The 24,595-nt window shown below is 39.5% G+C and overlaps 1 protein-coding gene and 1 non-coding gene across 6 annotated transcripts in view; one reads left to right on the top strand and one right to left on the bottom strand.

Moving 5' to 3' along the window:
• Positions 1-7,258: 7,258 nt before the first annotated feature.
• The window catches only part of LOC137335320 (nuclear receptor coactivator 5-like), a 42,150-nt gene continuing 24,813 nt past the window's right edge, over positions 7,259-24,595 (bottom strand). For all 5 annotated transcript variants that reach the window (XM_068000638.1, XM_068000634.1, XM_068000637.1 and 2 more), the window contains 6 exons: positions 20,861-20,976; positions 18,832-18,955; positions 16,103-16,302; positions 12,816-13,130; positions 11,272-11,766; positions 7,259-8,202 (listed from right to left, as the gene is read on the bottom strand). In XM_068000638.1, the coding sequence (XP_067856739.1) occupies positions 7,613-8,202; positions 11,272-11,766; positions 12,816-13,130; positions 16,103-16,302; positions 18,832-18,955; positions 20,861-20,976 (1,840 nt within the window). In that variant the 3' untranslated portion in view covers positions 7,259-7,612. The remainder of the gene's footprint in view (positions 8,203-11,271; positions 11,767-12,815; positions 13,131-16,102; positions 16,303-18,831; positions 18,956-20,860; positions 20,977-24,595) is intronic.
• Positions 23,306-23,388, top strand: trnal-uag (transfer RNA leucine (anticodon UAG)). The gene has a single exon. It is a non-coding gene; the product is annotated as a tRNA-Leu (tRNA).

The following is a 24,595-nucleotide window of genomic DNA, read 5'->3' on the forward strand; positions in this document are numbered from 1 at the left end:
TTCATCAAGGCAGATTAATAAAATAAGTCAAAGAGAACAAACTTCTCTAAAATGATGCACAGTGTAAAATAATTTATTGCAGTCCACGCAGGAATCTGAACAAAACAAACCACATGTCATGAACATTCAGGCGTTTATCCTAAAATGAGAACGGATGGGCACCTTTGAGATTTGGGTGTTGTTTACTCACCAGATGCTTTCTACTGATTTAATTAACTCCATTCAAAAAGTCCTACGGTCTGTTGCTACAATGCGGTCCAGTTCACGCAGCTTTGGTTTGGCGACTCAGATACAGTAATGTCACTCGGATATCAGCCACTGAATGGTCATTGCCAGATTTAACTATAAAAAAAGTATCTAAATCTATAATTCAAACACGATCTTTAAAATAAATGTAAGGTTAGTTTATAGAATTGTGTTTGAAGTATATATTTCTGCTTCCTTTAGTCAATCTTATAACGTGCTAGGTGTTGTAGTTAGAGTATTTACTTTTTTAAAATCTCTTATCACTGGAGAATGTCACTAAAATGAATGGGAATGTTTGTATTGTGTCATTTCCTGCTGTACCAACGAACAAAGCCGGTTTCAGCGATCTGTCTTGTATATCACTGTCGGTGTTCTGGGTAGGTGTGGGGAGAGGGAGAGAGAGAGAGCCAAGTGTTTATATTTCATTGTGTTTACCTTAATAACATTAACTTACTTTTCTCAAATGATATTGTTTGGTCGTAGTTTTAACTAAATGCACAAAAAAGGGTAATATGCAAAATACCAACTCCCTTGCTTTTCATTCCGATGTGACTTTATGCTAAGCTATTTACAAGTGTTCGCGCATCATTCAAAAGTAAAATGCTTTACTTTTTAATCAGTTTTTTATTGGTTGGTTTACATGTTAACGAATGTCAAGATCATTTCCCACCGGCTTCTTGTCACATCCTTTGCAGAAATGCAGCAGACATATCCTTCCGTAAACGGTCAGGGAAGCTTTAATCCGTTCTCCTCGCCTGCCCTAAAAAAATTGACTCGGGTTTCATATTTGTGAATCAGATATCCGACTATAATCATTAGCAGTTCCAGACTGAATTTACAGTCTGAGTAACGAATGAAATGAGTTGTATGAAATGGGTGTTGACCAAAATGCTGTGATGTTGCATCATCGAGGAAGGATATTCTCACTCACCTTAGTCTCAATTGCCAATAAAAAAAATCACGAGTCCCTATTTACTGCCTCCGCTTTTTAAAATTACCTGACAATTCTACAAAAAAAATCTACATTGCAGTATTTTCGTATTTTATCCCTGCTAGGGGGTTTGTTTTCCTTCTTGAAAATAAACCAATATACTGTAAAGTAAGATTGTTTCATTATAAACATTTATTCTAAGGAGCCGGGGAAGGAAAATTGGGAACAAGGAGCTTGTCAAATCAAAAATATTTTGCTCATCCCTACTTTCCAGCTGCCTTTCAGCAACTGCTTTTGTACTGAGACTGAGTCTTTCTGGTGAAACACCCACTTCACAACTTTGATAAGTGTAAGGGGAACTATGCGGGGAGAGCCACAAATAAGATAAACAAAACATGTATGGCTATTCTTATTAATTACAGACATGCATCGATTGCAATTGCCAAAATCTGTAATCATTACAGGTCTTTAGCAGATATTAAACAAACCATATTTCTTTTGATTGGCTAACATTAAAAGAAAACTGAGTGCCCTGAACACGTATTACTGAAAGGGAAGAAAAGACTGGTGCTGCAGGGTGTGCTAATGGTATAAGTTAATGTAGCTGTAGTGGTATCTACAGTTGATGGCTTTAGATAAATAACCTACAACCAGTTGTTGCTGCAAGGAATAGTCTCCTGCAGACTGTAATTTCTCATGAGTATCACTATCAGTCACAGTTCATATGCTGTAACATTAGGTAGTTACTGATAATCTGTGGATCATGTTTTGATAATGATTGGGTGTAGTTGGTAGGCTAATGTTAACCAAGTATTATCTAAATAACGTTGTGTCATTAGTTCTTTAAATTAAACAACTCAGTTTAAGTACTTGCTTTCAGACCCTTAGATAATTGTGGCACATCTTCAGGGTTGTTTGTTTCTAGTCACTAGCAACTGCAGTAAAGTTACAGACCAATTAATAAAAATAGCCATATACACACAAGTAAACAAATACACAAGTTAAGGACCAACTGTTCAATGGGATAAAACATATGCCAACTTTTGGAACATTGTATCCTTAAAACATAACACTCTAGATTCTATATATGTCTGGCCCTTCAAGTCATTCTTTAGTTAAAAAACATGATCATCTCTCTCAAAGGGTTCCTTACTCTAAAGCATGATCGAAGGGTCATACAGTTAATTGAAGTGTGGTCAGTTCCATTAATTCTGAACTGTTGTCAAGACAAGCTAAGAAAAAAAGGTACTGTCTCTTTATAACGGGAGCACCAGATTTGTTAGTCTATACAAAAAGATGTATTAAAAAAATTAAGAAACAAAGCATACATTGATGATTGTGCTTGTGTATTATTCCACTGTCTTTTGAGTTTTTGCACCCTTAAATTATTTAATGTAAAGAGGAACTTCAGAGTCTGGATGCCTGTGTATTCCCTAGTGTGTATTTCTGTGCTGTGGTACATCTTGCTGTCCAAAGGTTGACTGCATGCATTTTTCAACTTGTAAGCAAACTGTCAGAAAGTAAATGGATCCTGCACATTTTAATAAAGACTGTAAAATAATATTTTGGAAGGCTGAAATAATTAGGATGTTATATAGCTGTTATACTTGATAACTTTCTTATAACTTGTGTACCTACAGCCAGCAATAAGAGATACTGTCTCTTAAGAATATTTATTATGCAAACTTAAGTAAATTTGAGCTGTTTCAGTAAGACATGATTTAGCCAGAAAGGAGCAATACTTTCAGTCTTCCTGCACTGTTTACAAGACTCAGTTTATGGTATTAGCTAATTAATGAAACCCATGTGAAATGAAACAAGAGATTATGTACTACAGAAAGCAATGAATCTCAAATAAGTTGCAACATGTGCCAAACAAGATGAGACCTCAATGTTCATAGTCTTCCAATTATCTGAAAACATTGCCACTTCTTTGCCACAGCAGGTATATTCATCCTCGGCAATTTCCAGCCAGTCCTTGTGCTATGTAGGGGTTTCTCCCAACAGTATTTTACAAACTGTACCAATCTAGCTATTTCCCATGGAAGGCCACCCGATGGGAGTGGTCATGACAATTTCTAACCATGGTGGGACCAAAGGCCATTGCCCTTTCATAGGTTGGGAATACAATCACTTTCCCTTTATACTATGGAACTGGAATCTTTATTTCTTCAGAGTGGGACAGGGCATATTATTGTTTCAAAAGATGGGATTTGAATCACTATTCCTTTGTAGGCTTGAACCATTACTGGACAACTAAAATTCCTGCTGTACTCAATGAATGAAATCAACTCTATTATATCCAGTTCCTCTACTATTACTATTCCTTGACGAGGTAGTACTGGAATCACTATTCCTTCATTGGGTGGCACTAGAATTACTATTCCTTCATAAAGTGACGCTAGAATCAATATACCTCAATAGGGTGGAACTATAATCACTATTAATTTCAATAAGTGGGACCAGAGTGTTTTTTCATAGGGTCGACCCTAGATATTACTATTCCTTCATAGCATTCATTCATAGGGTGGGACTAGAATCCCCATTTCGTCATAGGGTGGAAGTAGAATTATCCCTTCATAGATTGGGATTACTATGTCTTCATAGAGTGGGACTAGAATCACTATTTATTTGGTGTTAGGATGGGAATCACTGCTCCTTCATAGGGTGGAACTAAATGTTATTATTCCTTTCTAAGTGGGACTAGAATAATTGTAAGGAGTCGTACAACACCAGGTTATCGTCCAACAGCTTTATTTGAAATCACAAGCTTTCGGAGCTTTGCTCCTTCGTCAGGTGAGTGTAGGGTTCCATAAAGGCACAGCATATATAGTCAGAGCCTTTATGGAACCCTACACTCACCTGACGAAAGAGCAAAGCTCCGAAAGCTTGTGATTTCAAATAAAGCTGTTGGACGATAACCTGGTGTTGTACGACTCCTTACATTTGTCCACCCCAGTCCATCACCGGCATCTCCACATCAGGACTAGAATAAAGTATCCCTTCATAGAGCAGGAATAGAATTATCATCTTTTCATAGAATGGCAGCAGCTATTACTAATGCTTCATATGGTGTGATGCAAAGCACTATAGGTTTAGAATCACTACTGCTTCATAGGGTTGGACTGGATATCACTATTTCTTATTGGAGTGGAGCCAGAAACACAATTTCTTCATTGAAAAAAAGTGATTCAAGTGCTACCCAAGGCTAGAACTGGAATGACCATTCTTTCATATTAAGGGGAATAGAATAATTCTTCCTTAATAGGGTAGGACTGAAACCACTATTCCTTCAAGGCTTAGACTGTAATCATTACTTCTTCGTGTGTCACATTTCAGGATTTTTGCCAATTTCACCCAGAAGGGATATTGGGTTAATTTATATTACGATGTTGCTATGAAGTTAAATTTAGCCCAAGTGTTAACTCCCAGCAAAATACAAGCAATCTGCAAATGTTGATTAGGGCACTTGGTTAGTTAACAGTTGAAATAGTTAGTAGAATTGAGTAGTCTCAAATTGAGCAGGGTCATTAGCATATTTCAGAGAGGAACTGGGTATAATGTTGAGTTGATTTCATTCATTGAGCACAGAAATTCCAGCTGTGCAGATAATGTGTTTCCAAAACCCCCATCCCCCACATGAAGGGTTTGATTGGCAGCTCAATTAACCAATCCTCAATACAGAGAACTGGGGTGGAAAGGGGTTAAGCTTTTAGCCTTTTCTCTCACTAGGTTAAGAAAATCTGTCAGTGGTAGGTTTTGGAGGTTTTACTCCCAGCACAGTGAAAAAGGCAGAACAGTCTCTCTTTTTCTAAAGTTAGGGCCAGTGAGTTCAGTAACATGAAGGTAGGTCCATCTCAAGGGAAAGTTTGCATAATTTATTATTTTTGATGTTACCAGGAGTGTTAGAAAATAGGTAGACCTTTCCATGAAAACAGTATTTTCTGTTCAGTCATGTATTTCATGTAAGATGTTGGTTTACAATTGACCTAATCTTACTAAAGTGCTTAACAGTCCACCTTCTAGAAGATAGGAGGAATGCACATGGGGCATGTGCAAGATCACAGAATCCAGTACACAGAAAGGCTCTTATTGGTAAGGGCTCTGTATCGTATAACTAGATATTGGGCTGTAAAGGTATATGTTGGATTTTAGAGAATACAAGGGCAGCTGACTGGACTGACTGATGCTTAGCACAGACCTGAAATTCGTAATGAGGTACTAATATTACTATTGCTTCATTTAAGATGGGGCCTGAATCACTATTCCTTCATAGGATAATTATACTTTCATGGGGTGGGACTAGAATCATCATTCTTTCATAAGACAGGACTAGCTATCACCTCAACTACAGTTGATTAATTTTGTTGGTAAGAGGAGGAATGAGTTATATACCAACAGTGCAATACAAACCAGTGTTTGACTGGTCAGCCTGCAAATTTTGCTAACATAATATCAATTGATTTTAAACAATCAGTGTAATCTTATGGAGGTACCTCTCCAGGTGTGAAGTCTCCCTAGCCAGGATCTCAGGTTAGAATCTGCCCTCTGCTCCAGTCTACTGAGGATTTCATGCTAGGAGCAAAGCCTCACAAAATTACCCTTTATTCTTATTTTTGGAAGGGACCATATGTGTAATTATTTGACAAAAAAGTATGAAAAAGTACTGCAGAAGTCTATTCTAGTCCAAACAATTTGCAAATAGTGTACCATGTGAAGGAGGAAGAACATAGCACTCAAGTATAAGAAAAGGCCATTTTGACCAAAGCTCACCCTTCTAATCCCTTAACATTTTCATTATTCTACTGAACATTGCAGCAGCTTCATCTACTTGCCTGGCTACCACAGCACACATCAAAACTAATCTGACTAGCCAAAGCCAACTGAACTGAGTTTGTGATTATGCAGACTGGCTAAAACAAAGAAACAAGAGTCATAAGATTACGTTTTGGTACTGAAAAAGTATGTAAGCACAGAGTTTGAAATCATCCTCAACTTACACTGATCAACATCAATCCAGGCAAACTACATTGTCGTGAGCCACACAAACACTTCTGCTTTCAGATATAAATGGTGGTTGGTCTAATCAATCTTAGACTGGAATAAAATCTATAGGATCTATGGTAATTACTCTATTTTTGCTTCGGCGAGATGATTACAATTCATGATGCCTGAAACAATTTCAGGGTGAATAATCAGTTCCATGGATATTAATCTAGTCATATAGCCAATTATTACACCACCAGCCTTTGACTATCTTGACTTGCTCAGGCAGCTAAAGGGTAGGTACCACTAGATGAATTACTTCTGCTGCTTTGGCTGTTGGATCAACATTTGTGGCCACCAAATCAAAGTTTTAAAACAAAATTGGAAGGGTATCTGTCAACATAATTAAATTGTTCATTTTTTTCCCAATTTTGAATAGAAAGTAAGCAGTCAGTCAGTTAGTATTGGGAAAGGCTTCCTACAATGAATTATTACACATGGAGACCCTACATGATTTTGACCCCCAGGACTGACTTACATACTGACATGGACAAATGCAATGTTAACATTAATATGTTGAAAGCATGTAATATTTCATGAATGTTAATGGTGGGATTACTTACTTTAAAAAGGAGCTTCCTTTACTATTGTAATGCCTAGTGTTTTCTTTCCCTCCATGTGTTTGTGAAGTTTTTATTTTAAAAAGTGCAATAGCCCAGTGTTTTTGTTATTGAATTTGCAAGACTAATTGTTCAGAAAGAGTCTGCAATTTTGTGCTAATGCCTAATTTAAACAAAAATTAAACATTACAAATCTAAATGTGTACTTCACTATAGAGCTTTTTCTTTGCTGTTAGCATTTTCTAACCTGAATTCTTCCCGCCTCTTTCCCCACTCTCCAAAAAATGGTTGCACAGAGTAACTTAAACATTCCAAATATATACAACTATCAGCGTTAAGCGGTCAAGACACTAATGTAAAGCTTTGCAAATACTCCAGCAGCACTGGCATTCCCCCATACCAGCCCCCTGCTTCTGAAACAGCTGTTTGATTTTGAATTAAAGCTTGCATTTCAAAATGAAAAACACAATACCACTTAACGGTGAAAGGCCACAGCCTGCATTTATTACAAATAAAAATCCATTCAGACAACAGGCATGAAAATTTTCCTGGGCTAATCTGTAAGCTCTCTCAAACTAACTAAACAAATATACATGTGGCTGCAATTTCACTGCATCCCATTTCAACTTTCATTTTGTCAACATGACAGTACCTAGGCTACTGATCTGTTTGGTGTGTCAGCAGCTGCCCAAGATGATAGTTTGACAAACCCTCTCTATATTGTCTGACAGATGAACCAACTTAACTGTAGACAGGCCAATAATGTAGCAGCCACTTGTTAAGATCACCAGGTAACAGGAGAGGGACTGCCAATCAAGTGGGAAACAAACTAGCTACCGTGCATCAGATCTTCCCTCAAGTAGTATTTCAGACTGTCCATCAAAGTATTATTGAATAAATCTAAACCAACATCAGATAAGTGATCTCCTGTACCAACATAGAGAGCTTGACGCTTGATGTCAAAGTAAGGGTGTTCTATGCATCTTTGACCCTTGTTTTCCATATATTGTTTTATTACCCCATTTATAGTTTTCCTGACATGCTCAAGTAGAGCACCAGCCTGAATAGCCCATTTAGGATGTGGGAGCAACTCTGAACACACCAATATAGTCTCTGGTAATAGTGCTTCCAGTGCTCCTAGCACCTCTTTTGCCATGTATATTATATCACTACCCTGCATGTAACCTATCTCATTGTCTCCCAAATGGATGAGCAGGTACTTTGGGGGCTGGTGTTGTGCCAGGTGATGCAATAATAGGTCATGGAGCTGGTGCCATCTCAGGTCAGGTGTGCTCAGCCAATGAACTGAAAAACCACGTTTATCAAGGCCAAGATTGATCCCGTACGGTTTGGTGGCTGCTCTGTCACGTGCCTGGCTGATGATCACATGTCCTGCTATCCACACAGTATTCTGGGTGTCTGAAACATAAATAATACCCTGTTGAGCCAGAAGGAATAAAAGTATTGCCTCACTGCTTTACCAGAAAAGGGATACAAGAGGCTTCTGTGCAATTATATCATTGCTGTTGGTCATCATGTGCAAGACATAGGCCATGGCACTTGACCGGTCTATCAACATACATGATTGAGATAAATCTCCCAAACAAGCAAGCTCAGTTGGGAAACACTTATCCTTCGATCATGAGGGGGCACTGTTACAGGTAGCAATGCAGCACAGCCATTTAGTTTCTCCTCCCCCCTCCTCAACCACAATACAGCTGCCTCATTCCTCCCTCTGTCCAACCCCAAGAAAATAAAAGGGGAAGCTAACATTTGTTTATGCCTCCATTGTCCTATAATTGGCACCATTATCCCTACTCTTGTCTGATCTTGCTTTTCCTTTTCTAAGAATCAAGCACTCATATTACACAAGCAAAGAATCAGACTGATGTTCCCTCTACTGTCACATACCCTGAAGCCCTCAAGCTCAGAACACCCCTTTATGCACAAATGAATTTTCCATTTCCTATCCAAGCCAAACTTATTGGCCTTGCATCATAACCATTTCTGTGTACATTTGCATCTACAGAAACCGGGTTGGTGTAAATTACAGCTCCATAGAGTTGAGGCCTCCATACTTATTTCACACATGGCCCTTACAGATAGAAAGACTTTTCTCCCATTAGTTTAGGACTGATTCACATCTAGATCACAGATGGAAATAACCAGGCATAGATTGCATACAATGTTGTCACTGAATATATTTACTATATCGATACTAATAAACAAAGGGAAAAAAAACACTACTGTTGCACCAATCCTCAATCCATTGTTTCCAATTGCTCCCTGTACCACATTAAGTTGTACTGAAAATCAGAGTTAGGGAAAAGCCTACAGCACACCCATTTCAAAATTTCACATGGCAACAATTACACTTTACTGAAAATTTAAATATAATATAGCTAGCTGCCTTCTTTGTTCAACAATAGCATGCGACAGGGGAAGGGAAGTAAAAACAGTCAGATAATTCAGAAAAAGACAGTACCAATCAATGTTCCAATAAATGTGCACAAACTACCTGGTGACAAACACACACCTGGCCATCACCATTTAAAGGCTGGTAGACAATTGTAATCTTTCTGGTCATCTTGATCATGACTATACACTGGATTATACAGCAGTCAATAGGACCAGTGATAAATGGGCTTACATCTGTGATCCTCTGCAGCATGAATCTCTTGCTCTCAGCTGAACTACTGCAGGGAAGGAAGACCAGTTACCATGGTCTGTTCTCATGTACTGTACAAACCACAAAGAGAAAAGCCAGGAATTTTATTTTAAAAAGTTGATTCAGCCAAATTAATCCATGTAATCTGAAGACACTCCAGAGCAGATAATCTTACCAGACTGTTGCACTATACAATTGTTAAACTAGTTAGCCTCAACAGTTGGTAATCAGACAACTTCACTGCCATTATTTGTGCAGAATTTTCAAATGTAACCACTTTATTTTTAAAGGTTTACAGATTGTAAAGCAGGTCAAATGTGCTCCTCCCTACCACAAACTCAAGGGTTTTCCAATTTAAAATCAAGCAACCTTAGTCATTTCATCCTCAAATTTTGATTCTATTTAAAAAGGAGACAAAGCACCAGCCTACATTCATCCCCCCCCACACCACCCCCCCCCAAACTTCTGCATGGTTGGCCTTGGATATATTGTACACTTGGTTAGATACATTCCCTTGAAACCCTACCATTCCAATGTTATTGTAATGAAAGTTCACAACTCTTACCACCAATTTAATTTAAAGCATTTCAGCAACACAGTTTCAAAAAGAAAGTCTGATTTTAAAAAATCTCCACCAGCCTCTCCCACATTATTTTCTCTTGTCGCTGCTCTAAATTCAACTTCACTTCCATTAACCTTCCTTGTACCGATCTCAGAAAAAGTTCCTTTTAGTCATAATGGAATGTCAGCAAGGTGACAAAGTTCCCAAAGAGTTGCCACTGGATTTCTGCCTCCCATGCTTTGCTTAGGTTTTGGACATATGAAAACTTTGTTACCATTACTCTTGTAACTTCCTGCCCATCCACAGTATATATACACAGACAACCAAAGGGGAAAAATGGAAGAGAAACCTTTATTCTTTACAAACCAGATGAAAGTAGTGACTCAAACATTGAACTACCAAGAAATATACAACAGCCACCATTCCACAACTGCAAATGGCACTGGCTACAAATTAAGCATGTAAAACACTTGCTCACAGCTGCAGAGGGTGTACACAAGGGAAAGGGGATCACAAATGTAACAGAAAACCATAAACTTACAAAAGTCAATTTTACAGAACCGTTATGACAATGACAAAACCTGTCTGGCCTAGAATCTAATTATAAAAGAAAAAAAGTGACAAAACATTAAAATATAAAAACATGTTTACTTTAGTAAGAGGTCTACTATCCCAGATTTCAGTTACATTTTTAGAAATATCCATTTAAAAACACTGGATTCAGACTGCAGCATCATGCTTTAATACACAGAATCATCTGGTTAACATTTCAATTTTTTTTTTAAAAAGATCAAGGTCAACATAAACCAAGTGATTGCGATTAAGGCCTTGTTCATGAACAAACGTAGTTTTTTATATACAGTTACAAGATAAATTCAGAGTGCCTTTATAAAAGTTTCTCATTACCTGGTTACTGTAAAAACATAACTTTTTAAACACACCTGAACCCAACAGCAACCAATGTTTTAATGAAGCACTTTCAATAATCTACATTTGTTTATGAAACCTGTTTGAACAGGTAGCCTTAAAGGGGTTCAGTGGGTGTGCTGACTGCTCTTCCATAAGGGCATCTTTATCCCCCCCCCCTCCCCCCAGGCTCAATAGTGGCGCTGGTAAGATGCCATAGAAGCCTGGTTCATTGGCTGCCCAGGGCGTGGCACCTGGGTAGAAGCCTGGTTTACCAAGTGGGATAGAGATGGACCACTCTGAATCAGGGTATCCAATGCTTTCTGCACACTAGGGTTATCAAAGTTTATACCTGTTGCAACACCAGATCTCTGGGCCTGAGACAAAGCACTTGACTGATTGGGGGTTGGACCTCGAGGCTGCTGCTGGCCATAGAGACCTTGTGTTTGAGGCAGAGGTGAGCGAATGGCAGTGGCTCTTGGTGCAACTGCTTGACTCATTAAAGATGGAAGTTGTGAATTAGGACCTGTCACGCGCTGCTGAGCTTGAGAAAGATACGAAGAGTTACTGAGGCCAAGCTGGCCAGCTCGGTTTTGAGGCTGGGCATTCAGTGCGCTTCCATAAGCTGGGCCCTGTGTTCCTGCAGTATTCGTATTTGCGCCAGATGCTCCACTGTTGAAGAGGCTTAGAATCTTGGCTTGCAGCTCTTGCTGCTGTGTTGCTTGCGTGTCCTGCGGCCCTCCCTTCAAAGACTGAGCGGTTGGTAGTGACTGCTGGGCATCAAGCGGGTTCATTCCTGCGGAACCCATGTTTGGTCTAGGCAGGGGTGCTGGATTATGAACAGATCCTGTCAAAAAAATTGGTACATAAGACATCTTTAAAGCACAGCCATCTCAATTTGCAGCAGAACGAAGATCACAGCTATCAGATAATAAATTACTTTTGTACATCAGATTATGCAATTAATTTAACCAGAGGTCTGGTGACCAAAGATCCTGGTGGGAATGCTCTCTTTCCTACCTGTTGGACAGTTGCACCCCCCTTATGCTGTCCTCTCACCTTCCTCCGATAGCTCACTATTCTTGAAATGTATGCACAGGGATCTAACTCTGCTGCATACTATGGTGCAAATTCCTAATCAGGCAATAGCTGAGAGTTTAGGAATCAGTGCCCATATTGTGCAGCAGAGTTTAAACACCAAGCAAATCAGCAGTGGTAGGAAGGAGTTTTTGCAGCTGCAAAGATTCATTTAAATGTTTTTAACCAAAAGATTTGCAAATCCAGATAATGGTTGAACATTAGTTGCAATCTAATTGACTACCACATGCAAACAAATTTACTACCTGCAAGCACGACATCCGTCATAGTATATAGATCTCTAAACACAGAAGTTACTATTGGAGAATGGAAAAAATTAAAGCTACACCAACTTGATAATGTTTAATTGATTTTTTAACTTCAAAACTTTAGGATTGAATCCAGTATCACAAAAGATAGCAATCCCACTTCTCAATAACCAGCTGGACACCCATCCAGATATACCATCCAAGCAGGTTATTTCTGACAAGGAAATGTGATATGGTGGGCCTTTGCGAGGTAACATATAAACCAGAAGAATACATTTACTTCAAGGGAACTGAAATTCTCTGCAATTTTTGTAACCCCCCTTTATTTTTAGGGGAGGATTTAGGCTTTAGGCTTTAAATTCAATACACTCGAGCATTGTTCCCCTTTAAAAGGACGGTCTACCCTTACTATGCACACACAATTGTGTTGGATTGACAGTGGTTCTAGTCTGTTACAGCAGCTAAAGCAAAATAGTGGCTCCAATTGCAATTCTTCTTACATCAATATCTAAACAGCTACAAGCATTCATATACAAGTGATAAATGTTACCATGCAAGGAATCTCCTCCCCGAAGGAATCGTTCCTTTTTCTCTCTCAGGTATTCTATGATCTTGTCAATTTCCTCTATGGTAAGGTATCTTCCATCAGCAAGCAGGTTCAACAGAGGCTGGATGCTGGGGGGATTGCCTCGCTCTTCCAGGCCACCTTGGGTAGGCTCCCGTTCACGCATGATTACTTCGTCTGCCATTTTAGCTGCCTTTCTTGCAACCTCTTCCCGCTCTTTTTCACGCGTTTCAGTCTTGTACCTCTCGTAGTTACGTGCAACCAAGATCATGGCATCAGCCATTGGCATGTTACGATGTTCTGGATATGGCAAATGCAAAAAAAACTGAATATGTGCACACAAAATCAAAACACATTTTGGGAACCCTTCCTTTTGTTGAGTTTAATTAAAACTACTTTATTAATGCAAAATTAGGAATTAAGATTAGTTTTTCCAACCTGCATAAAGCAGTAATCAACAGTAACACTAAGCTTATATTTGTGACACTGTACTAAAAAGAGGAAACTCCAGTTCCAATGACAAAATGTACCTGGTAAAATTCACCTCAATAAGATAGCGGCTGTCAAAAAACAGCTACTCTATCACTGGCTCATCAATTTGTGAAACGAATGTCTTCCACATTCTTCATCCAGATACAATTAAGAGTTTGCTGTCATTGGAGATCAAGCGAAGCCTATTCCTTTAGGGAATTTGCAATTGCAGTGGTTTGAGTTGTTCAGTTTCCTTAATTTATAGCAAAACCAACCTCTCAAAGCATCAGTTGCTGCCAATGGGAGCATAAGCTGCTTTCTTTGAATCAGATCTCAGCCAGTTGTTCCAGACAAAAAGGTAGACACCTAAATGGTTTAGTCTGGCATTACATTGGCACATTTACCAAATAGTTGTCTCTAATGGCAGTAGTTCTCAAAGGGGAGCATTTTGTATTGTTAATGGATCCAAAATTTGTTGAATCTTAGTTATCTACCATGGAACACCCGAATCCAAAAATGAATGTATCGTCAAAGAGCATGGACACAGCATTTAAAATTGAGCTATCCTGAATATTTCCTCAAGTATGGCTGAACTCAACCAAAATTTGTCTCAGCCATTCTATAATTTTAGGATTAATATGAATAGGACCCCCAAATTTCTTGCAATATGCAAAAGCAGCATCTTGTAGCCCATCTAACTATCCAATAAAATTCTATTCCACAACACTGCCCCAAGAATTCAAAATGTAGGGCACAACTTTCTTTGACCATATCCACTTTATTTTACCCAAGCATGTGTCAAGAGGTCCAGTTACCTAGAAATAGGTGCAGCTCACGCTAGAGACGGCCAGTGTCTGTAAATTGTTCCAAGTTGAATAGAGAAGGAAGGCAGACAAGCATTGGGTGAGGGGAGAGGAGGGTCCCTTTCCTAATTTTTTGCTGAACTGGTATGGGCTGTTTCAGTCAGGAGTTATGCAAGAGACAGCTCTTAAATCCTGCTATGTTTATCAGCCTTGAGGCCCTATCTAAACTTCAGATGTCTGTGGCAAATTAACCAAAGCTCTCCCACACCAATTAGTAACAATGAGGAAATGGTGCAAATCCACACTGTAGGTACCCTCAAATCTAAAAGGTCTTGACTGGGGCTTCGGTTTCAAAAAAGTCACCAGGAAAAATGTGACAGGCCCCTGTGATGCTCCAACATATTCCTTTCCCACTTCCTTCCTCAAAGATGGGATGTTTTACCTGCCCATTCTAACAATGGCCATGGCTTCAGGATGTTCAATTAGGGATCTCAGGGAGCAGTCAGCACCAGAGCTGGAGAGATATGTAGTAGCCACTGGCACAACAGTAGCTGGAAGATCATAGTGCATGTCACAGCACTGAAATAATCCTTCAGTGAGTACAAAAGAAGCACCCTTAGTCAAAAGCCTGTGCCAGCACTCAGCAATTCAGTAATAAAGCCCATGAATTTAGTTTCAAAGGAAAAAAGACAATCCAATCCTTGTGTCCCATGAAGAGTGGTAGCACAGTTGCAAAGATTTTGACTCTTCAGTCACACTGTTGCTGCTAGCCAGACCCAGAAGATGTATAGATTTTGGGCAAATTTGCCTCTAAACCTGAATGAAATTACTTTGAGGATCCAAATATTGTCCTAGTCACAAGCTTACTTCAGAAGGCTGCTCAGCTGGTGCATCTTCCTTAAAGATTCAGAGAAAACTTACTACCTGAAATTAATTGACTCAAAACATGATTAGAAGCTAAATTCAAGGTCATTGCTTAGAACTGACCATGGAGATGTGGAATTGGTCAGTAGGACAAGCCTATCAGCAAAGACAGTTGAGAAAGATCATTCACCATGCTTGGAGTAGGCCTCACACTTTTGAAAACTGTACAGTATTAAAAGAGAACAAACAAGTATTGTGGGTATTGGCAACTGATCTGATATTGAAGTGCTTAGTGTGCGCATTAGACAAAGATAATTAAAATTACAAAATCTTTCAAATAGCTTTCTTTCACTGTGCTGAATTGTTTGCGTGAATGCCAAAGGTAAAAGCTTTTCCAGCATGTTGCACAGGGCGAAAGCTAAAGCTATAAGCCAAAATGAGGCCTTATACAGAACAGGAGATTAAGTGGACCAAAATGGCAGCTCTAAAGTGCGTATTTCTGTAGTATGTATGATTTCTTCTCCCCCATGGGAGACTATAAATATTGTGTATATGGAAGCTGAATAATTGAAGAATCCAAGCTCACAACAGCACAGCAATCTCAAAATCGTGTCCGAATGCAAAATCTCATTTAAATAGCTCTGTTGATGTTTGATTCCACATATTTAGTCAGCAAACAGTTTGCATTTATGTAGTGCCTTTAATGTATTAAAACGTCCCAATGCTCTTCACAGGAGCATTATTAAACAAAATTTGACACCGCGCCTCATAAGGACATGTGACCAAAAGCTTGGCCAGCAAATAGTAAAAAGCACACATCTGATAGTAATACAACAGTCCAGGAAATACCACAATATTTTTTAAATTACGCAATGCTGAGAGCGGCAAGAAAACCAACTTTTTAACCTATTCCTAAATGGTACTTCTGATTAAAAGCAATTAAATCCTTCAACTGTCTGTCAAGTATAACATGTGGAAGCCTGCCAAGATGTTTCGAATAAAAGGATGCAGTATTTTTACAACTAAACACTAATGCATTAGTCATTTTGGCTGCCACAGTACAGGTCAAAAAGGGGGGAAAAACACTATTTGCAAAGCTAAACACTGTAGACTAGTTTAAAGGGCAAAACTTACCCTGTGGTGTTCCAAACAGGATATTGACGGTACACGATCTGTGTATTTCATGCTGTTGAGTAATGACAATAGCAAATGCCGTGCCTCCCCTGCTGACATCTTCAAGAGCTTGAGTAAGAGACACTTCAGTATTCAGAAATATCAAATCTACCACCATACCAAGATCACGAACCTTTCGACCAACAGATTCTGCATATTCCCTAGTTAAGTACAAAAAAACAAAGTTTGCAGATTTTAACCTGTAGATGTTAAATTAAGATCTATAGATGAACAAATTATGGAAATATCAACACAATAAAACCAGACTAACTTAACTGTTACAAGACATATTTGCTCAAATATCTTCACTACACAACATAAAAACAGTAGAAAAGCAAAGTTGAAGTACCTGAAGGATCAGAGGTAATTAGGTCTGAAACGCTGCCAAAGTAACCCTCTTAAAAACTGTCATATCTATTGAACAAGGACCACGTCCTCCTGCCACAGCGTTGGGTGCTATGACTAATTCCTAAGATTAGACTGGTCCCAACTAGGATTTGATAGCTTTCAAGGAAAAAAAAAAATCACAATTCTGGAGCAGAAAAAACAGCAACCCTGTAGACTCTCCAGGATACTCAAGAACAAAGTCTTCAGTAACATGAACATTAAAAGGAGGTTGTAGCCATAGAAAGGTTTAGTATGAAGCATAATTGAAAGGCAATGCTTTTCAACCTTAGGAACTTTCAATTGTGGGAAAAAAACCATGGAGTAATGCACATCCTCAAGATGCTTGACAGTCAGTGTAAGCTTCTTTGTTGAAAGGCATTAGCAGTAGCTATGTTTGCTGAGTGGCCCAAAATTCAGATATTTAGAAGTTTGCATCCAAGTCCATTGTGCGCTGCTGCTACAGAGGGGTTTTTGGTTGACTGATCGGAGAAATGGGCCCCATTCCCAAGAGATCTCAAATTTACATGGAGCCTAGGATTAACTAGTGTGCAAAAATTGCCACATTTTATATATTAATAATCCTGCCAAGGAGGATAAATTTCAGCTCCAGTTGTCGGTGCAAATTTTGCTAAACATTCAACTACATCAGACAAGCTGTAAGAATATACTTGTGGCAGAGGCACACCAGCCAACACCTAGTCTGCAGACTGACCAGCCTTGGGGGACAGCACATAGCTGTATCAGCAATTATATGTACCAGACATAAAGGGTCCCAAAGGCTCTCAGCAGTAGACCCACTATATACCCAAAGAAAAATTCCAAAGGCAGGTGGGAATTGGAACTTTTAAGCATCCATGAGAGATATGCGATGCAAGAGTAGCTATCTAATACTTGAATAAATGCTGGCACATAAAGAGCTCAATCCCAGACATGGAAAAAAACTGTTCTGCAATATGCACCATAAATCAGAACCTACTACTGCCAGAAAACCAAACTGATGCTAAATTCAAAAGAAGTGCTATATAGATTCTATAGGAAGAGTCACTTAAGATGTCCCATCAGAAGAGAAACCATTGCCATTGTAACTTGCCCTTTTGTCAACTTGGAGCTTAGTTCCTATTGCTACAATAACAAAAAACTGCACCCTTTAATGTATAGATTTTAAAATCTGTGTTTAACTATCCCTGGTAGGCAGCAGCATGCTCCAAAAGTACCACTGGACCCTGTATTGATTGTTTTCTCATTGCACTGTCGAGCACTGGTAAGAAATACCATGAATTAGTCCTGTAAAACTAAATGGCTTTAGCTAAATAGGCAGCTTGATGCTTTTGCTTTAACCATGTCCAATACAGACTGAAGCACGAACAGCACACTAAACTCACAGCAATGCTATGCTTCTAGGATGCAGGTAAACCCCCAAATTTCTGGGATAGGAGAGGCTGTAATGAGTTGTCCAAATGGCACAGTTCTGGGGTATATAGCATTAATGAATTCTAAGCTTTCCTTTCATTAGTACCTCTTCCTATTACAAGCCAATTCAAAAGATCAGCCATTTGGCACTCCATCAAAAATTTTCAATTCTGTGGAGGCTGCACAGCTTATTAGTCTATAATGTCAAATTGTGTTATAACAGGTGGTACAGTTCTTCAAAGCACAAATGCATACAGCATCATAAGGGTGGAAATAGATTTGATTTCCCTCACCAAAAGGAGTTCCTAATTTCAGCCACGAGAAGGGGAAAGAGAGAAATGCAGGGGCATCAGATAGCAGTTATAGTTTCTGGCAACAAGCTCGAAGTGCCTTTCCTGCATCAGAGCACACAGCCAGAGCTGGTGGATAACAGGCAAAAACAGGGGGAAATAATTTCATCAACTACATTTGGAAAACACCAATTTTAACAAAGTGACAAGTCCTAGCATGTAGATAGAGTTCCTCCCTAACACTGAGTACAAAGTATTCCAGAGGAGTTCTGTATATATTTAGTATGATCTCAAGCAGTCAAAAATAGCGTATGTTAGATCAGTCAAAGCAGAAAGATTACAGCAAAGACAGCCGCCCCCATGAATATCCTAATTCAATTTTACCTATGTTTTCCAGCAAATATAAAATTGAAATCAAGTACTTATCCCTCAGCCTTCACAAACAGGTTATCTGGTCATATTGCTGTTTGTAGGACCTTGCTGTACACAAATTAGCTGCCACATTTCTTTAATCACAACAGTGACTACACTTCAAAAATACTTCATTGGCTGTAAAGCTCTTTGGGATGTCCTGAGGTCATGAAAGGTCTTTACTTAACTCACTTTTGCTGTTTGTTGACTACAATAACTGAACAATCCACAGGTCTTTCAGCATCATAACGTCTCTGGATTTCATCATAATACTGCCGATACAGTTCTTCTCTTCGGCGCTCTCTTCTCATAGGATCTTCAAAAAAAAATTACAGGACTTAGATTTTAAATTCATCTGTTCTACCCCGCTCATTACTGCTGGCTAATTAAAAGGAGACAGTTCATGAGAACTATCAGCCCTGTATAGCAGCATTAAAGCACTCCATACTGCCCTCTGCCCCAAAGACCACTGGCATGCTGGTGTATGGTCATGTGGGTGCCAGCAACCCTCTGGTACCTTACAGAAGTTGTCACTTCAGTACCTGGACAGCAAGTACTGGAAGGCACTACAGCCACTTACGATCTTGACCTCTGTCCTAATTGCACTCATACTTTCCACTGGAGGGCTTTGGATAGCAATTAGGAGTGGAAACCCTGACTGATTCTCTAACCCCACCCAACAGACACCCAAGAGCCAACTCAGCACTCATGCCATCACTCCATTTTCTACAACATATGGAGCTAACTAAGCTTAACAACCACTGTAGAAATATGCTGCATTACTGCTATTTGCTACTACTTTTACTGTTTAATATAATTATTCTGCAGTTAAAAGTCTAGGTCAAAATCTAGTGTAACACTATTCTGCCACCTTCCAAAAACAATGAACGTTAAGGGCACAATAAAATTGGGTGAAATAAGCTGAGGAGGGTTCTTTGCTCCCTGAGCATGCTATGAATCTACCTAGCTGCCTGGGCAAGTGGACATACAATCTGGGTCATAGGTAGCTAGGATTCACCCAGAAGAGTAACAGAAGCATAAATAAAAAGGGAACACCAAAAAAGTAACCAGCATAAGATAGAATATAACTCTCAGACCAATATACACTGAAAGCAAATGGAACAGCAGCAGACAATAGTTAAAAATGCCCAAAGGGCTTTAGGGCACCGAGAGAGAATTAGCCCAATTGCCCGACGAGATAATGAAGCACAAAAAAGAATTGCCACAGATTCTAAGCAAGGTGGGTGGGGGGAGAAGAGCAACAAAAAGGCAGACGAACAGTAAAGTATGACAATGCAAGACAAAGGACGAGAAATAGCACTAACAATCTATTGAATTAGCAGAGAAGGGCGCATAGAAAGTGAGTCTGTTAAGTGGCAGCACAGTTCATTAGTCCATGACGCATGAAGCATTGGATTAAATCCAGTTTAATACCAAATTCTAAAGGATAGTTTCATCCAAGCTTTTGAATTAGTAGCAAACCCCCATAAACAAACATTTGAGCTGAAAGGCTCATATCACAGGGTAGTAAATGTTCACCAGTTTAATATGGATCCAATGGACAGTGCAGACTATAAAAATGTAAAAAGTGCTTTTCACACTGCTTATGACTAAATGCCTGAAGCATACAGAACCATACAAAAAGCTCTGTATGGTATTTAAAAAATTAGAGCCAGTAGATATTTGGAAATTGTAGCCAAGAGAAAAATGGTTATAATAGTATGCATCAATTAATTTTAGGGAATTGATCAATCTGGAACATCTTCCAGAAAAGGATACAGTGCACCCCATTCAAAGGATGTATCTATCAATCAAACAGCATGATCATGAAGCACTCTAATGGAGACTTTATCTAAATAAATATGGAACTGGGTAGCTGTGAAAGCCAGATCAAATTTTTCACGTGGAACAGTAAGACCGCTTCAGACAAGGAGGCTACTGACAGAATGTGAAGTCTTGAAAGACAGCGTCAAGATTCACCCACCAGTACCTATTCATGTGGAGGATGAAAAAGAATCCAAAGTCAAGGTACAAACATATGAAATTATTTCCCATTCTAAGTTCACCAAAAAGCTAGAGCACAATAAAATCATGTAGAAAAGTATACAAACTTACTATAACTTGAAATCTTTACCTCCCAAAGCATTTGCCGAGCTGCATATAATAAAGCAAGATTGAGGCCATTCCCTTCCTTCAGCATGGATATCTCCCTATTACTTACCATCAACTTCACGAGGTGCCCTGGGATCCCATGGCTCCCGGAATCTGTCCATATATGGCTCCTCTTTCCTTCGTAAAATATCATAGCGATAGTACCTATCATAGACTTCTTCCCGTCTGCAATGCAAAAGGTTACGGTTAAACCACAAGAAACAGATCTTACTTAAAAGCAAAAAATAAAATTCAATAGTGGAAATATTTCACAGTATTTATTGCATGGGCAATTTGACTCAAAAAGGTTTGTACCGCTGAAAGTAAGTATCTAACCATTTGCTTTGCTTTATAAGACGATCCATTGAACAGAATTGCAAAAGATACTTTACATTTAGGTACAATTCGCATTCCTTATTTAGCTTCATACACAAACTGTGGCCAATTATCCCATAAGCGAACCTGTTCCTTTTAAGAAAATTATACCAAACAGTTGCGTGATCTTTCCCTGCTCTACTGAGGCCTTGGCCTCAATTCTTTGTCTGGAAAAGGAAGCACCAACACTCTAGGAATAAAAGGGCACTGAAGCAAGACACCATAACCACAAATCAATATCAGGTCAAAGAACGAGTAGACTAGAAGCAAGCTCTATATTTGCAGGTTGGACTTCAAAAGACAGTCACAAGGTAATTCATAATAAATTATTGATAACAGAATTTCTTTTTCTTTCAAAAAAATTAAACTACGCGACATGCGGAAAATGATCCATAATCGGCCACTTTTCTTATTTGTTCAACCATCACACACAGTAGTTAACAAAACTGGAGCTGGTCTCTGACAGATGATTCCTTCAGCCACATGTGTATTATAGTACCTAAACACCAGTCTTGACCAAAAATATCAGGACAATAACTTCAAACTAGAGAAATGACTACACCAGGTACATGCTGTGTAAAGACCCATACATTGATCCTTCTCTCTTCCCTGATGAGCCATATCCAGTGAAGGGAAAGATTACCTCCTCAAACCACTCAAGCTTGTTTAGGTGATTAGTTTTGATGCTTTGGTCCTGTATGAGACAAGTAACTTTGCAATGAGGATACTCCACCCTATCCACATAGCAAGCTATTGCTCTCCATGTATAAACACAACAGTACTTCCTCTAAATCAAGGTACAATGGGTATGATTTTAAACTCGGAAAAACTGGTAGGTTGGGGGCGGGCCAATAAAAATCTGAAACCCTCCCTTTTCCGGTTTTAACAGGGGCGGGCTCTCAGGAGGCAGGTTGGTCACAAAGCTTTCAAGGAGGCTGCAGGCCTCCATTTTAACTGATTTTTTTGTTTTTAACCCCTGGGGGCCGGGACTCCCAAGCCTTCTACTTCACGCCACGTGAGAGGAGGCGAGAAGGCCCAAAACAGCAGATAAGTGCCTTTATAGCACTGCTTGTGGGCCCGGAAGAGCAGGATTGCTTCCCCCAAGCCTACCTGCAGCGACCCTACAAATGCGGTTGACCAACCACCACCACCTAACATTCACCTGTTCACGTCCTCTTCCTTCCTCTTCTCCCATCCAACTGAGGCCAGCCAGTCGGGTGAGAAACAGTCAAAAAGAAAAGACGTCCTTACATCAAAAACATAAGGACGTCTGGGAAACCCGTACTTCCAGATTTCCCACCAGGAATTCCACCCCACCCGATAAAATCATGCTCGAAGTGATGGATGAAACCTTCCCACCATTATCAAGGTGCCGACTTTGGCTCAGCACTAGCACTCTCCTCAGTCCGGAAGTTTAGGTTAAAGCCCCACTCCAGAGACTGGCACATATAATCTAGGCTTTTTCTTCAGTACAGTACTGAGGGAGTGCTGCACTAACATAGGTGCCATCTTTCAGATGGTACATTAAACAAAGGCCTCATGTGGATGTAAAAAATCCCATGGCATTATTCAATGAAGTGCTGGGGGCTCTCCTGATGTCCTGGCAAACATTTATCCTTCAACCATTATCACACTACTGTTTGCAGGACCTTGCTATGCGCAAAGTGGCTGTACTAGTAGGTAGATGCCTCATTCTGCATCCTGAGTAGGTACGGAATGGATAGGTCAATTGCATCCATGTTAGGCTATACTTCATTCTGGACAATGGCAGGGATTTGGATGAACTGCCATGCATGCTTGGCATGTTCCTTGGAAGTAAAGCTTCCTACCTCAAACATTCCAAGAGACTTGCTTTATGCTTTCAGGACCTGAAAGATCACCAGCAAGTTAATGGGTGATCTGGGCCTCACGGAGGGAGATAAATAGATCTCCTGTGATAAAGCTAGTAAAAACAAGGTCAAGCATGGCTTATTCAAGGATTATTAGTGGTTGTTAAATTGATTTAAAAACCCTTCTTTTCAGGTTCTATTTCAGCACAGCATCAAAATGAGAAAAAATTAGGTCTAAAAACAGAAATTGAGAATCTAAAAAAATTTAGAACATTGTCAAAACTCAAAACTGGCTTAAAATGGCTAAGGTAGTCAGGATGGCCGAGCGGTCTAAGGCGCTGCGTTTAGGTCACACTCTCTTCTAGAGGCGTGGGTTCGAATCCCACTTCTGACATTGCTTATTTATAGGGCCAGGACCTACTCCGTTAATGGTAGGGCGTTGGGGAGAGTTATAGAACAAAGAGATCTAGGAGTACAGATTCATAGCTCCTTGAAAGTGGAGTCACAGGTGGATAGGGTGGTGAAGAAGGCATTCGGCATGCTTGGTTTCATTGGTCAGAACATTGAATACAGGAGTTGGGATGTCTTGTTGAAGTTGTACAAGACATTAGTAAGGCCACACTTGGAATACTGTGTACAGTTCTGGTCACCCTATTATAGAAAGGATATTAAACTAGAAAGAGTGCAGAAAAGATTTACTAGGATGCTACCGGGACTTGATGGTTTGACTTACAGGGAGAGGTTAGACAGACTGGGACTTTTTTCCCTGGAGAGTAGGAGGTTAAAGGGTGATCTTATAGAAGTCTATAAAATAACGAGGGGCATAGATAAGGTCGATAGTCAAAATCTTTTCCCAAAGGTAGGGGGGTCTATAATGAGGGGGCATAGATTTAAGGTGAGGGGAGAGATACAAAAGGGTCCAGAGGGGCAATTTTTTCACTCAAAGGGTGGTGAGTGTCTGGAACGAGCTGCCAGAGGCAGTAGTAGAGGCGGGTACAATTTTGTCTTTTAAAAAGCATTTGGACAGTTACATGGGTAAGATGGGTATAGAGGGATATGGGCCAAGTGCAGGCAATTGGGACTAGCTTAGTGGTATAAACTGGGCGACATGGACATGTTGGGCCGAAGGGCCTGTTTCCATGTTGTAACTTCTATGATAATGTCAACCCCACTTTATGTCTATAATAAGGATAGTAAAATTACACTGTTTACAGTAGATATGATCCAACATTTTTGGTTACAAGTAATCTTGTTAGAAATACATTATTTGACTTGCCCAAAGACAGCCGTGGGATCTTCTAATTTGGACCGGATAGATTTCCCAATATTTGGCTCAAAATGAATGTTAAATGCCTACAACTAAATCTTAGAAAGCATCCAGTGTACATTCCTTCTAGACATGAGAAACTTTTTACTACAGAAATACACACAAAACTGGATGCCAAATATCTAGGACATCATTGATCATAAGGATAGTATAATTAGACCCCATTGTTGACCTCAAATAGCCAAATAGAAGTCCAATAATTTATTCTCTCAGTGAGATGCTGTCTTGAATTTATCAGACACAGAATGTGGGAATGGAAGCTGTAAGTATTTGA

Source organism: Heptranchias perlo, chromosome 19 (assembly GCF_035084215.1).
Source record: "Heptranchias perlo isolate sHepPer1 chromosome 19, sHepPer1.hap1, whole genome shotgun sequence".
NCBI lineage: Eukaryota > Metazoa > Chordata > Chondrichthyes > Hexanchiformes > Hexanchidae > Heptranchias > Heptranchias perlo.